The 16311-nt window shown below is 43.8% G+C and overlaps 1 protein-coding gene across 5 annotated transcripts in view; it reads right to left on the bottom strand.

Moving 5' to 3' along the window:
* Nucleotides 1-4576: 4576 nt before the first annotated feature.
* Nucleotides 4577-16311, bottom strand: part of CYFIP2 (cytoplasmic FMR1 interacting protein 2) — a 45473-nt gene continuing 33738 nt past the window's right edge. For all 5 annotated transcript variants that reach the window (XM_009820000.2, XM_009820001.2, XM_059825158.1 and 2 more), the window contains 7 exons: nucleotides 14808-14898; nucleotides 13996-14126; nucleotides 10781-10853; nucleotides 10177-10271; nucleotides 5963-6201; nucleotides 5297-5444; nucleotides 4577-4744 (listed from right to left, as the gene is read on the bottom strand). In XM_009820000.2, the coding sequence (XP_009818302.1) occupies nucleotides 4577-4744; nucleotides 5297-5444; nucleotides 5963-6201; nucleotides 10177-10271; nucleotides 10781-10853; nucleotides 13996-14126; nucleotides 14808-14898 (945 nt within the window). The remainder of the gene's footprint in view (nucleotides 4745-5296; nucleotides 5445-5962; nucleotides 6202-10176; nucleotides 10272-10780; nucleotides 10854-13995; nucleotides 14127-14807; nucleotides 14899-16311) is intronic.

The raw sequence follows: 16311 nt of genomic DNA, 5'->3' as shown, positions 1-16311 counted from the left end.
AGGTGCTCCCACGCCCATAGATCCATGTCAGTTGTTTCACCCTAATTCCTCAGCTCCCAGAAGGTCTTTTCCCCTTGGTTCCCACAGCTCCTTCTGTGGTCAACAAACACGGCCGCTCCTTGGATGCTTTTACCATAAACCTAAGAACCGTTTCAAATGGAAATTTGGAAAAAAATAGCAAGAGTAGTCTCCTGGAATAAAAAGGCCCCTGCTGAGTTGACAAGGCTGTGGTAATGAGAGGAAATTAGCTTGAAGTAGGGCCTGTCAAATTCTATTAAAAATAATTATATAATTTTCCCTCCCCCAGCCCTCTTATACTAAAACAAGTTTTCAAATGAAAATTTGTTGTGGAAGGATTTTTTTTTTCAAAAATCATCAACCTTTTGATAGGAAAATTTGTTTGCTTGTTTTGATGTTGACCACAAAGCTTCATTTTTTTTCTTTGGTTTTGACAAAAGCTTGACATTTTTATCAACAAAATGCTGCCACTCTTAGCTTTTTCTTTGTGCCAGGTGCAATCAGAGGCTCTCCCCAAATAATAGTTATTGCAACGATAATGAGACCACGAGGTAAAGTCTGCCCATTTCATGAATGAGCCCAATTTTTATTTCTCTTCATCACAAAAGTCATCCCACATTTGTTGTACACACTGTTGGTTGCTGTGTTACGGAACATATCACCATGTACCAGATGCTTTACTCTTGCAGAAGCATTTCTAATGGAGATGGCAGCTTCTGTTAGCTGAATTTTAGAACAACAGCAAAAAATAATAATACAAAACCAAAATATCATCTTCAGCTGCATAGCAAATATGGATCAAAAATTTAACACCGTATCAGATCACGAGCGTAAATATACCTCACCATAAATAAAATTCATTGTACAAAATAACTCAAGCAGCTTTTCATACAAATATGGTACATTTGACAAGTTTTTGAGAATATTTTCTTGGGTTTTTTACACCTTCAATTCTTTTTTCTTTTGTTCTCAAACACACATGAACCTACTGGACTGGAGTAATGCAGGAGAAAAAGGACTAACATGTTGTTCAATGCTAGTAAGTGCTGTCAGAGTTTAAAAGGAAAACCACTGAAGTGCTGAGCTTGAACTAGTTTGCTTCCCCTTTCTATTGTATCATTGAAAGTCAAGTGTAGCATCATCCAAGAAAGGCATGTGCACTCCCAATAGTCACATTTTATAATGTCAAAGTCAGAGGGAACATTAAAATAACCTAGTCTGACCTGATTCATGACACAGGCCATCCTTTCTCCCCCCTGTAATTCCTGTATCAAGCCAACAACTTGTCTTTGAAGTAGATGTTCCAAGTGGTGGTTGGTAGATCCCGAGGAGTTTGCAGACTACTTCAGAGTAAGCAGGAAAATGCAGGTAAAAAACCAAGCCCATAGTCAGTGGACTTCAAGTATCCAGACAGGGGAGCACACTTCCTAGGGAAAAAAAAATTTGGGGTCTGCAGATTGTAAAAGGCTGAAGACTGTAGGATTAGAGCATATCTGCAAGGAAGACACCCAAACTTGGCAGAAAGCCTGCAAGTGTGGAGAATATGCCCAACCATGTGACAATCTGTTACTATTTAGCCCTAGTGTTACAAATTTGCTCCCTACTTCCAATAACAATTATGACATTAAGAAAAGGATAGGAGGAAAAAAATTCCATTTTCATGGAGTTCTTTAAAGACCTAAGCCTGGACCTCTTTCTCATACACAATCAAGGAGGGTTACAGAATTGAAGCTAAAGACTATTTGCATCCTTCAGATAATAAAAGGACAATAACATCAAATCTCAGAAATGAAGACCATAAGATTATTCCTAGCTGATATCTCATACTACTTGAGCAACAAGGCAGAACATCTGCATACACTCTACAGTCAAACACTTCACATTTTGTTCATGCACTTCGGACATTTCGCTCAAAACATTTCAGCCCTCGGAATCTGAAGGGATTTTATGTTTTTGCCAGGAAATCCAAGGGCAACAAATAGATTTCATCTACCTGTTCTTTCAAGTACGCGCAACTGTGTTTTGCAGGGTTTCAGAGAATTACTATGACAAAACTACAGCAAAAGAATGCAAAGTGATATTCACGTTTAGGTAAAATATCTCATGACTCACTCCAGACCTAAACAGATGAAAACAGGCATTTAAATTCACCTTACTATATCCTATTTTGTCTAGGTAGCTGAGACTGGGCTGTGTGGTACAGTTCATCCTCCTGTATTAACTTCTTGCTCTTGCTGGTTTCTGAGAAGTCTCCAACATCCCGTAACATGTCAGACGCAGTAGGATATTTAATTTGTGCTATGCCCAGAGGTGGCTCTGAGAGCCAGACAGGGACTTGTGCCACCTTTTCAGCAACACTTTCATACCAAAATAACAAGCACTTACTATTTAGGTCAGGAAAAATAGGATCTTGGTTGGATCTATCTTCCTTGTATCTTGTTTTCCACAAAAAATAAAGTGCTTGATTCTCCTCTTCCTTTTAAAAATATATATTTGTAGATACCCTCACTCCAGTAGTGTAGAAGTGTTGGAACATGATGGAAAACCAGAACTGATGTCCGTAGTGGAAGAGTAAATAGAGAGCAAGAGCCCTGCAGCGTCATCGAGTCCCAGATGCTCTTCTGCTGCTCTTCCTCGCGACGTGGAGGAAACAACTCGCCTTGCTGGGCTGCGTCCTTCCCTGCCGCTCAAAGATTTCAGCCAGACTTCCTGAGAGTTCATTTTGCTTTCGGATTACTGTGCCGCACAATTTCCTCCCTGCAGTTTAAATGTCTGTCTTGGTAATTAAAGGAAACTCAAGGTGTGAAAATGTCCAGAACTTTTCATGTGTGGAGTATTTATTGATTATCAAGGGAGTAGGTGGTGAGTGTCTGGGAGAACAAATTCATCCCACCCGGCAAGATCTCCTCTGGCTAATAGGAGTGTGCTAGCTGTTGTTTCCTAAGACAAAATACTCCAGCTGGGACATTTCTACTAATTAATTATATGTTCCTGCTGAAAGAATAAATGCCCAGGCTCTGCCTTTTTAACATCTGTAATAGCACGCAGTTGACAAGGCATGATGAAATGCCTGAAAGGAATACATATTATCACATCTGTACACTGTAACAGCAATTATCTGCTGTGACCTGGCTAAAGCTGAGAAATTAAAATATTGCCAGCGGTGAGGCTAGCATCATTTTCTCTTGGAGCATGTGGTTTGATCTCCTTTAACTTCAAGCACAAGCTTTTGTATCACTTCAATGACACTACTGAAGGGAAGCAGGGAAGACCATGAGTTATGAAATTCTCCTTCAAGTTCCTGCTGAATTTGTTCTCAATATCCAGGGATCTCAGATTAGCTGAGTGGGAAAAGGAAACACACTCCAGTGTTCCCTCTGAATGCTTTTGAGCCTGGAAAGTTCTGTTTTTTTTTAATGCTTATCCTGTATTTTACCTTCTCTAAACAATCACATCATTTCTGAGTGATGGAAGTTTCCTAAGCCCTGCTGATAGTCACCATTCTCTGAAGAAAGATATTTGGTCACTGTGTCACTAGGAATTTGTCTAAAACAAGGGAAAATAGCATCCCAGAACATACACAAATTACACATTGCAGCTCTCATCCTTGGCCGAAGATCAAAGATCATGTATGTTCGAGGTAACTACACCTGCCTCCTGTCAGGACCAGTGATTATTTCCACCCAAATGAATATGTTCAAGAGCACATTCACATGAATGCAGTCTCCTCCGCAGTCTGTAAGAAATCTTGTTTAGTCTATGGAAGATGTGTCTTTGGGGGAGAACCTTTTGCTTTAAAATAAGTAGATGTCCCATAGCAGGTCATTTTCTCTTTCCCCAGCTCTCTGAAGTGCTGAGGAGTTACTTGGCGTCTACATCATTGTTATTCTGAAACTCCTATGCCAAAGCCCCCTGTAAAAGATGACAGAAAGGCCAAGGACTCGGCAGAGAGCACGAAGCTAGCCCCAGCCTGGGGCTTGTAGCCATCCAAGACCAGCCCGGCACGGCTCCTCTGCGCCCATCACTTGATCTTCAGGGTGCTGCCACAGGTGACATGCTGCCTTCATCCCTTCTTCCCCCAAAGAGTGAGTCAGGGCTTGTCTTCAGACCCTCCTGCTCCATGGCTGGTGGCACATGTCACGGGGGGGATCCATTTGCCCCGTTGCTTCTGCAGTGGGAGTGGGCTCTTGGCACTGCGGAAGCATGGAGCTTTTCCACCAGGAGCCCCATGTCTGGGGCTGCAATATGGCTTCAGAGTGATGTGTTCGATTAGATGAATCACAGGGAAAAACCGGACCACTTCATGGAAGAAAAGCACATTTCGCCCGCCCCCCCAACACACCCCCAAGTCTGAAAGCTACAAGTAAAACTGATCACAGGGATGGTACAGAAGAACATGCACTCAAACAGGGCCGGATGGGAAGATGCGTCCTCGTGTGTAGTAGGCATACCCAGTCTTACTTTGTTGCCAGGTCTCACGCCATCGAGTTTCCCCCTCCCAGCTGTTCTGGGGTCAGTCCCTTCTTCCTTCCCAACCTGCGCAGGGTCAGTGTCCACACTAGCAGGTGGTGGCCAGTGACTGGTGGATTGGGGGCTGGAAGCAGCGCACATGCTCCACCGTGGAACTGTCTGTTTCCACCGACTTCATGTACTTGTTCAGGATGGCAAAAATCTCGTTGTTCAGGATCTGATATTTCCGGATCCTGTCGGCCATCTTCTTCAAGGGCTGAAGGGATGGTGAGGGAGAAAAACAGTAGATTAAGAGAGTCTTATGCCATCTGACCAGCTAGAAAGTACCAGCACCTTTTCCCTGCTGCTGGAAACCTCTGCTAAAGCTAAGCAGCTATAACACGTGTTACAGTTCCACTTAGCACCTCCCAGGGACTGGTGACTCACTTCATTATAGGATTTGATGACTCAAGACAGCATTAACAAGGTCAGTGAGTGGTCCCAAGTTAACCATCCTAAAGTCTAGACTCCCAGCTGCTTATTGATAAAGCCACTGAGATCACAGGATGGTTGCTGGAAATACCAGCTTCTCAGCTCCAGCTTCCCAACCCCAGGAAGAAGGGAAAAGCTTTGGGAGAAAAAAAGATTCAATTGTCAAGCCAATTAAAACCTTGGCCTCTCTGCTGAGACTGCAGATGGAAATCTCACAGTGAGTGTGTCCAGTTTGAATAAGGTTAACACCAGGCATGGCTGTGATTTATGAGTTTGGACAAAACAGAGAGAGAAGTGGGCTGATTCAGGTCCTTTGGGACCTCATCCTTCAACTTACCACATTTTTTATGATTTCATCCTTCCCGTCCTGCCTCTGCACCTTCAGCAGGTGGTAGCAGAAGTCAAAGAGGTCAAAGCGCCGTTGCTGTCCAAGGAGAACAATGATAGAGCAACCTGCCCAGTTCAGACCATCTCCAAAACACTGCCTGGAAGGAGGACAGGGTGATGGGGTAGGGAGAGATGACAGGATAGAGTTAGGTAAGAGAAGTCCTACCACGGCACCAGGAACTTTCTTTGGTGAATACCTAGGGAAATCAGATTCAGTCCTACTCCTAGAAAGTGGGTATACACCTAGAGAAAATGAACTCAGAGGAGACATGCAGAATTACACCAGGGCCAGGCTGTGCAGGGTACACCACAGGGTAAGACGGATGAGGACCTAGCCTCTGACTGGGGTTGTTGGCCCATCTACCCATCTCCTTCTGCATGTCACCTTGGGCATGTCCCTTTACATTGCTCTTTTCCCCAGCTGTTCAGATAGAAAGCTCTCTTGGGCATCTCTTTATGTCCATGCACAACAAAGTCCTTTTGTCAAGGGCCCACATTCCCCCTCTACCTCTACACTGGCTGAGGCTATCACTGCAGCTGAGGGCATCCCAGGGGCTTGCCGGCCCCGCTAGCTCACGAGCAGCACTAATGGCAGAGCCGGCCGACAGACACTCACTCTGCAGTGAACTCGTTGGTGCCCACGGGGATGCAGTACACAAACTGCATGGCACTCCAGAGCCGGTGAAACTCCACGCACTCGTCCACGTGCATGACTCCGTTTGTTGGGGGTGGCCCACGCCAGATCGGGTCCTGCAGGTAGCTCCTAATTCGCGTCAGGATCACCTCGAACATGGACAGCCCACAGCATAACCGCTCCTTGGTCAGCAAGTCACCCTCCCGTGCGATGGCTATTTGCTGAGGAGGAGGACAACCGAGAAACAGAAGTGACGATGTAATACAGATGGACCTTCTCGCTGGACCTAATGCTTCCCGGTCTCCCCGGCTCTTTCAAGGTTAACACACATCCCATGCAAGGTCCAACCTTACCTCTGATGTCTGCTCCCATGGCACTCCCCACGAGAGAATACTCATCCCTCAAATGGAAGAAGACTTAATATTGTGCTCAATTATATTTCACCAACCTAAGTATTTTTTGAAATAACTATGTACGTCAGAAAACAAAAGTTGAAGGCAAAGCTCTGATCAGAAATACTGATCCTTAATTCTGCTAGCATGCTGTTCTATTAGTGCTACTCAGTGTTGCTGGGTTTATTTTCATGATTTCTGCAGAATATGAAAATAAAATAGGAGAGAACAGGGACATTTTGCTTCCCAGGACATTGTCATCATCTTTTTAAAATGTAGATAGCCTCTGGCTTTCTTGATTTCTTTTGTAGTTAGGGTTAAAAAGCTCTGAGGAAGATGAGAAGCTACCAGAACCTTAATACTGGAAAACCTGTGGTTTATCAGAAAGTCAAACAACTTTTTTTTTCCGGATGTGGGAGCTTTACATGGGTGGAGAATTTCTGTGATATCCCCACTTGGATTTACATGTACAAATCTGGAATGGCTCTATTGGATGGAGTTCATTTGGCTTTTACGTTAGAGGAAAATTAAAAGAGAACTGACTTCATTTCATCCCCATTGCTCTCCCAGAGAAAAAAAAAGAAGGAGATTTTAAATAAGCAAGCAGAGCTTCCCCCCGGCATGGGAGCACTGACCCCACTGAGCTCCCTGAGTGGGCCTGGGGTGCAAGCATGGGGTTTGCTCACTGCCCTAATATCCTCTTAGCTGCCCCATTTCTTGCCATTTCCAGCAGCATTACTGACTTCTCTTTGCAGCGCTGCCAAAAATAACACGGGAAATGGGAGCCGAGTGCTGCCAGAGTTGTGCCTGTGGCTCTGCCGTGCTCACCCTGGTAGAGGAGCGGCTGCCACGGCGCCCTGGCCCCACAGGCAGAGCCTTTTACCCCTCTCACCACTTTGGCAGAGGCATGCAGAGCAAACGTGACATTTACCAACACCCTGCCTATCCCAGAGGACTTCCTGGACCTTTAAGTAGTTTTTAAGCATTTGCTCCATTTCCAGCTGTCCGTGTAATGCCTATAAAAATGTCATCCCGATCAGACTCCCGATGGGGGCTCAGAGCATCTGGTACAACGGGCAGGCACGTGCCCTGGCCAGACTTTAAGAACATGAATTATGTTTGGTTTACTTGGGTCATCTTTCTTCCACTCTAAAAAAACATGAATGTGCCTGCACATCCCCTTTCCTGACTATTAATTTATGCTGGCAGTAACCCAAAGCATTTTTAGTTTGGTGGCTATTGAAATTAGAAGCGTTACAACTCCTGCTTGTGCTACAATTTCAAGGGCGTTCTGGGAACCTCGGATCAATTAATGTTCAACTAACAGCAAATATCAAGGGAAAGCTGTATTGCTGTGCGGAGACCAGATTGGGTCTGGGATCCCTAGATCTGTTAAACGCAGGAATGATATCACTGGTTTCATGGCACGCGCTTGCATATGTTTGCTTTAGCAAGTAAAGACTTATTTTATCCGGCTTGTTTTTATAGCTAAAGGCTGTACACTTTCTCTTTCCTCACGTGCTCCAAGCTCTTAGTGGGTGCAGATTAGCATCTGCACACATTAGTCTATGATGGCAAAATGGGGACACAGTAGAAGTAAAGCCATTTCAAATATAAATTAGGTGTTAGCATTACTGTTTGCTAAGATATAGTGATAGAACAGGTACTTTTGAGAACAAACTAGTCCAATGATCTTAGTATACTGTTTCTGAAGAAATCTTAATCTAGAAAGGGATGTATGTGGCTTTCAAAGGATGTAGTGCCACTCAGTTATGCACATTCACGGACAGAATATGGTTCTAAAATTCATCACCGTAAGATCAGTCTTTGATACAGGACTACTACCACTGGGTAGATATCTAAGATGGAGAAGGCAGCCAGAGAGCTATTAGTCTTGTGGCCATATCTGCCTCGCAGTCCGGGGTCCCACTGATCTCTATGATCAGGAGAGGAAGGGTGCTCTCGAGATAAAGTGTCAAAGGATGCCACTGTGCTGGCTCAACTGTTCCCACTGTCTTCAAAAGGAAAGGCTCCCATGACGTCCAGTGAAAAAAATCAGACTGACCAAGCACTTCTGAAAATCCCTTACTAAATACCACTATGATCAGCATTAAAAGGGAGAGGATTCCTTTAATGAACCACTTTGACCACCCTGGTTCTTTATGAATCACCTGTCAAACAGCTGCTTTTGGATTCCCAATGCAAACCAATTATTTACAACAATCACTGACAGTTTTCCTGCCATTGCACAAATCCAGTTGTGCCATACCTCTTTTACAGCTTGTTTACTGGCAAGCTTGCAAGAACCGTACCTAAAACCTGCAAAGACTGACAGATCCCCACTAACTACAGCAGCCTCTGGCTCAGCCCCTTCACAGCATGTAATTATATGAAATACATAGGGCCACCTTTTGGGAGAGGCATCTAGCAGGCAACTTCTGCTCAGATTCTGGACAATTGCTAAAAGGCACTTATGCATTCTGCCAGAAAAAATCCTGTATGGCCTGTGTCCAAAACTGCATTTCCAAAATGCATGTCCAAAACTGCATAAGGAGCAAGCTTAGAAGCTATGGAGGCACCTATAGAAAGTGACTCTTGTGTTCATTTACATCTGAGCTCAAAAAAGATCTGGTACTCAACTGTACGTGTGTGATGAATATGGGCACAGTTTACCAAAAATTTAGTTTTTAGCGGGACATATGTAATACCTTTTGTTTTCATCACCATCATAACTATGGTAGGGATGAGCAACGAGTGGACTCTAATAGCAGATTTCAATGATGATTTTGCATGGAAAGAAGGAGAGATAGAAAGACCAACACAAAGACACAAAAACACAGAGGTGAATTCTTTTTCTCGAGTGTCTCCTTTAAAAGGAAGTCAATGGGAAGTGAGAGAAGTGTCTACAAAGTAAGACAAAGCCCTCGGTTATCCAGCCAATTTCTTTGTTTCATATGATTTTCAGTGAAGCAAAGTTCAAAATGTCCTTGATCCATCAGAAAAACAAGAAAAAAAATCAACAACTTTCTGCCTGCCATAGATCTGTCACCTCATACAACTGAGCGTTCGTTCCATTCCCTCGGCAGTACATTACAGAAAAAGGGTGTTGATGCATTTAATACTTTGAATGATTTTTATCCCATCAACCCCACTAAGTAGGTAGGGGAAGTTTGGCTATTGATATCAAAATGGAGCTCAAATTTTGCCCATAACATTAATCAATCTATGGAGATATTTTTAACAGTACTCAATTTCTGCACAAGAGATCTTTTCCAAGTTGACACCCACCTCAGGAAGACACTTAAATGGAGCCATAATTTTAAGCATGTGCTGAAGCTCTAAGCATGTGCTAGGAGGGGAACCATTCTCAGATGTATTCCTTGACAGGGATGAGCTTAAAAATGGACAACACTGCAGCCCTAAAATGGGATCCCCAAAAGTGATGGCAATTGATTAACTGTAAAGTTTCCCCTCAAACCACCCCAGCAATTCTCCATCCTTTTGAAATGGAGAAGAGGAGTTGTTTAGAGTTGTTCTTATTCAGAGCTGGCTTCTAGCACTCTTGCCTTACAGCTCCCCGCCAGCTCTCCAGACCGGAGGCAGCAACACACCATCTCTGGACCCGCTCACAAATTTCCTTTCAAAGTGTCTGCTAGGGCAAGGATTCTGATTTTCTTGTCCGATTGATGTTTTGGAAAAACAAAACAAAACAAAAAGAAAAAGGATCACTTTCCCAAGGCCAAACAGGCCATCTGGGGACTGCTACGAATTTTCAACAGCCATCCCTTTCAATTAAATCCTTACCTGCGGAGTGCCCAGCCTCTCTATTAAGGGAACCAGGTGAAGTGGGGCATACTTGGCTTCGAGACGCTTCATGCGCACCTCCAAGCGTTCTCCTTCTGTCAAGCGAGCAGCAAACAGTGAAATGAGAGGAGGAAGTGGAGACCCGCAATTTCCGCCAAGTTTGCTCAGAGCTGCCCCCCAGCAACCATCCAACAAGGCTTTGGATCAATGAGCCAAACCGACAGCAAATGAGGGAACCAGTGATGCAGAGAAGGGAGGGATGTGCGATTGCAGTCTCAGCAGCAGCTTAATCACACATGTCCAAAAGCATGTCCCTGTTACTGATCACTTCTGTTGAGATGGACATTTCATGCTGTCATTCTCCAAAGAGGCTGTGAAATGGCTTTAAAACCTTAAGGGAACCCCCAAACTAAGGTTTCAGTCTGTAACTAGGCTATAGAAAATGCACGCTTGGCATTTGTTTCCACCTGACTTTTGGCTGTATCCACTTATCTATTTCGAGGGGGAAGCAGGGCCAGAACTAATCCTCAGCAGAAATGGGAGAGAAACAGCTTCTGGGTAGAGACCTCTGAGTCTGTCCACTGCTTCCCTCTCAGCTTCTTACCTTTGATGTAGACCCTGGGCAAAATATTTTGGAAGGGAGCAGCATGCAGCAAATCACAAACTTCTTCCTGGGACTGAGGCAGGAAGAAAGAAAGATAAAGTAAGTTAAGAAATATCTACAGGGGTTGAGTGTATGGCTCAGGGGCCTGGGCAACACTACAACAATTCATGTCTACGGCACCTACTCAAATCCAACCCAGCTCAGTAGTAACTCCAATGGTTTGAACCTAAAGGAACTAAAACTGGAAGAAATACCTCTCAACCTAAGCCAGGAAGTTTCCTTAACTCAAATAAGTTACTTCTTGCCTGTACAAGGCCAGAGCTTTATATTTATTTTCTGTCCCACTTACTAGCACTGCAAGTAAGCGGGGAATAAAGAGCATGGCGGTTTCAATTTCATCTTACCCTGATGACTTCCTGCTGTTTATTTTTACAGAGAGTGCCCAGGTGGAAATTACCCTTTGGTTTAGTTATTTTGGGATGCGTACATGTAAAATACACTGATGCATGGCTCTATTGCAAATAGGTACGTAATACATTGGTCTGAAATGATTTGGCTGTTCATACAGTGTTCCCAGCCAGGGCTATCAGACCAGAATCCCAGTGGTGTAGGCACCAGGGAGAATAATACAGAAGTTCAGAGAGAAACAACATCATGAGATGCCACCTGAGAGAATGCATGCCGATGCACTTGAGAAAAAATAATCCCAAACACAAATGCACAAGGAGGAGAAACCTAGAAATAGGCAGGTGGAGACTGAGGAGCGATGGCTGACAATACATTGTATACAAGTCTGCAATGGGAAACAGCAGCAAGGAAACCAAAGCTGTTTAACACAGAGGCATTGCGTCACAACAAGGCATTAGTTTGCTTCTACAGAAGTCTAGTTCTAGGACATGTTTTCAGTTCTGAGCTTATTTAGAAACTTAGACACACTCGAAAGCAGCTCATGATAGCGCAGCAAAAGATATTTGGGGGCCAGATGGAATGACTTGGCTGGGTCTGTTTGGGATGCATGGGTGGATACCCCACCTTCCAGCCAAGAGGGAGAGGACAGTGTAGCATGGAGCTGCAGGAGGCTGTACCGGCGCATGGATGCTGGGATGAGAGCGAGTTTGTGGGAGTGCAGTTTGTGACACAGTGCTGGAGGGACAGGAACAGCCCGGGGTCCCTCCATGGGCAGAGAGATGCTGATGCTAACGGAGTGTGCCTGCCACCTTGGTTGTTTTGTTTGCAAAACACTATTCGTTCCTAGATTAATGTTCTTTAGTGCTGTTTCCCTTTGATAAAGAGAGTATTTTCACCATTTGCAGCCTGCATTCACCTGATATCTGCCCCAAAATTAGTCATGTTATTAATAGACCTCCTCCCCAAGGCCCATTACCTGAGAGTAAAAGTTCTGCTTAGAAATTTAGTCCCAAGCAACCCCTCATTCCTCAAATTTAAACAATAAAAAGGGGGTAGAATGGAGCAGACTGTGCATCTTCACTAGAGCAGTCCCTGCCAGCAAATGCCACCAGCCTTAGATCATTCTGACAGCTATGAAGATAACTGCACCATAAAAGCAATTGCTCCTGCTCCATAAGAGCTCCATTCGAGGGAAAATCTTGTTACATAATGGCTCTACGCATCTGACATCTTCCAGCGAGCGAGAATCAGTGCCCACTGCATGCAAAATGGCTTTATATCCTGAATCTACTTCTGTGTGGAAAAACAGGGGATCAGAGAGTGAGAGACTTTGGCTGCACAGAAAACGGGCAGATGGGGACTTTGATGGGCAGCCTTCCTAAAGGGACCCCCAAATTCTCACCATCTTCTTTTCTTTATTTTCTGCTATTCTAAAATGCCAGTGTACTGCTGATGTACAGCTCCTGGGACTGGAGGGACATTTTTGCTTTGAAATGAAGGATTTCTAAAAGAAACCACCATGTGTCCCTTAAATGTCCATTTAAAGATGGGACAGAAAAGGCAAATGAAGTACATTCAGCATAAAATCCAACACTGAGAACAGCAGAAAGCAGTGACAAAGCCACAAAAAGAACAGAAACTGCCAGGATATAGTTGGCAACTCTGGTCATTCTGTAAAGTAAAGCCAAGCTGCTAGGTGATACACATCTCTCTAGTTTTCTTAATCTTACGCAACTACTGGTCACTGAATGTGTTTGATACACCGTATCAGGAACTAAAAGTCTCTATTATCTGGGGTTAAAATGCAATGGCAAGGGTAGAAATATCCATTTTGAGGATAGGCAGAGATTTTCAGTTTTCCCTCTGCTCTACAGTTGGATAAAACTTGAAATGTTTGAACTTCCTTCTGGTTTTGCTCTGAACAAAACTTTCTGGCTTTGCTTGGAAATCCCATTTTATGCTAGGGAAGTCTTTCTGAAATACTTCTGGAAAAACTGAAACAAACCTGCCAAAACCATTATGACATGAAATATGCATTTTTAATGTAAAATTGTGTTGTTGAACACTCCTCAGTTGGCTCTAGGTCAAACTGTGAGGTAAATTCATTACGAAGTAAATTTACTGTGTGAAAAACTGTAAGCTAAAGAGATGCGTGGCACTCAGCCATAGCCTTTGCCCCATGTCAGAAAGGGCATCATATGAGCTGAGAGGCTGAGAGACTTGTGCACGTGCAAAACATTTGTGCAGGGGGCAATACCAAGTTGTCACTCCAGCTAAGTTTTCAGTGAAGGTAAGTCACAGGCAATGTATCATCAGTTCTCCTGAGATGTCCTTCCTGATGGATTCCTTTATCCTTATCACCATTAGAATCAATCAAGTTTTTTTCATTGCACTGGCACCCCAAAAGAGCAAAGGCCTCAAATCTACTTCTCACTGTACAAATATGTATATTAAAAAGTATTGATCCCTGCCCCAGAGAGCTTACAATCTAGAAATAAGCTCCAGTTGGTTTTACTTCTGAGAAGGACGAACAAGGGGTAGCTTAGGGTCCAAGAATCAAATCTAGATCTTCCAGTATTCGGATTCTCCTTCAGCAATCCCAGATGTCAGTGACCAAGCGCCAATGCACACCATCCCCATGGACATGCCCACAGACCGCCATAACACAGCCCCAGAGAGACCTTGAGCACATGAGAAGCTGGAAAGTAACATTTCCCAAACTCTTCTGCTGGAGAACCCACTTCCACTTATACTCTTGAGCTGGCAATTTCAAGTACGATCTGTTGGTGCAGGGGGTTTTGCCTTACCAAAGCCTGCTCGATAAGGAGGCAGAAGAGAATGGCATTGCCCACTTCTCTGAGGCTCTGGAACACATCTGTCTTCAGCTCTGCGTACTCAATTATGTCCTTCAGCTGATGGTGGAAAAACTCCAGGATTCCTTAAAAGACAAGGAAGGGCAGTCAGAAAACCAAGAGCAGAATCACCCTCCGATAACTTGGATAAAAAGACCATCAGTGCCTCATATTTCCTTAATCACAAATCGCAAGCTGTGACTGCTAAACGGATAGACGGAGCCTGGCACTGGGGAGAACTAGCACGCAGTCTTATCCTGCTTTCAGTAACCCTTGGGAAATAGGGAGTATTTCATATGAAGTCCCTGGATTTCCTAATCAGAGGAAAAAATAGATTCAAGACTGTAATGGATGTTCTGGTGCTGGCTCATGTATACCAGCCAGAGTTTCCCCATCCAGCTCAATGGCAGACTGCAGTCACGCTGCAAAAAGTCTTTGCATCAACTAAGTAGAGCTTTTCAAAAATATCAGTGAACCAACAATAACGAAAGCTTAGAAAATCCTGAAAACAAAACATAAGCTACCAGAAGACATTCCCTTATCAGTCATCTGTGTGTTCAAAGGGAAATTTCCAACAGGAGATTTCCTGAAGAAGTTCCAGTGTCAACAGAAAAGAAGCTGAAAGTCTCAATGAGCCAGGGCTGCATGCTGCTCTGGATGTCAGGTGCCAAACCTTGTTTAATTACTTGTGTGTGCCTGAGTAAATGCTGTACAAAATGTGGGTGAGGTCTTGCTCAAACCATTCTGCATCTTTCTGTAGCACCCACCTGGAGAGCCATATTCGTGTCTTGGCAAGCGGCATATCTTCGGCATTACTTCGATCAGAGTCTTTACGTACTGCAGGATGGTGCCTTGTAGCTGTCAGAGACAAAGGGAGGTTAAACTGGAATGACGGCTTCTCCTGATGTTGGTTTTGAAAGAGGGCTGGTTGTGGACAGGTCCACATCTGACAGCACAAGATGAAACTTCAGCTGGACTCCAAGAAAAAAATCGCTTAATTTGGATTTCACCCAAATATAAAATTCAGCCCGTGTGCATGGAGTTAGAGTGCTTTTACAGCTTCCTCCTAAATAATAAATCACAGCTGCATGGATTTTTGACTTCAAAACACAGCTTGCTGTGTTTGCATTGTTTGCAGCTGAAATCCAAACAAGGCTCAGTCTTAGATCCAGCTGGACTTGTGCTCCTAACCCAAAAGCATTTCACCAGAGCTGCTAAAGGAGTCATTCCCCAGCACAGGAAATGCTCCTTCCACCTAAGGAAGGATCACTAGACACTCAGAGTTTAAAAAAAGAATTTACATGCATGTAGAACAAGTTTCTGCAGATCTGATTTTTTGAACTAATATGGACAAGAGCAAAGTGTATTTCTTAGTTAAAAGTGCTTGCTGTCATTTGGAGTTATATACCTGCATCCTGTAGATATATTATATGGGATTATGCACTAAACACTACTTAGCCAAACATAAAATCTTTGTCTTTGTGCTGAATGCTGTCTGATCTCGCACACCAGCTACAGCATTTTCAACTAAGTGACAGAAATTACATCTTCAGTAACTATGGTGCCTTACAGTAGGGAAACTGGATATATGTTTTACGCTGCTTTGTTAGACAAGTTCAAAATTATGTCATTGCAGTCAAAACAGAATTTAAATGTTTATAACAAATAAAAATCATCTTTCCAGTAAAGCAAGGGTTTTAGTAGAAAAGCATGACCTGAAAAATTTTACATTTTTGCACACTCCCTCCTCCCTTAATGCTCAGTATTGTTAGTGCCCTTAGAAAGCACATGGGATCGAATCCCCACGGACATCACATTTCTCTTCTGAAAAAGAAGAGAGAACTAGAAAGCAGATAGAGCTATTTGCAGCCTGGCTTCTGAATATCTGATTGAAATGGATAGTATGGCCTGAATAAGGACTCACCTATAGCAGGGGTTTTCTTACAAAGACTCAAAAAGTTGGTTTCATCAGTTTTGCTGCCTGCTCTCTACCTTGCTGCAGCTCTCCAGGGGTATCAAAAGCAGTGAGACAAAGTGCTCTTGTGCTATTGCTGGGCACGAGCACGCGTCTTGAAGGTCTCCCAGACTGCAGCATAGGCAGTGCTGAGGGACCGTGAGTGCCATCTCCCACCTGATCACTTCTTGATGGCTTTTAGCAAAGCAGCATACCAATGCTACCACCCCCAGATGATCACCGTTAACACTCCAAGATGGCAGAAACACTCCATCATCCCATGGGAATCAGTGAGATTCCTCACCGACAGTGAAAAT

This window comes from Gavia stellata, chromosome 16, assembly GCF_030936135.1.
Source record: "Gavia stellata isolate bGavSte3 chromosome 16, bGavSte3.hap2, whole genome shotgun sequence".
Classification (NCBI taxonomy): Eukaryota; Metazoa; Chordata; class Aves; order Gaviiformes; family Gaviidae; genus Gavia; species Gavia stellata.
This window is presented reverse-complemented; position numbering and strand designations above follow the sequence as displayed.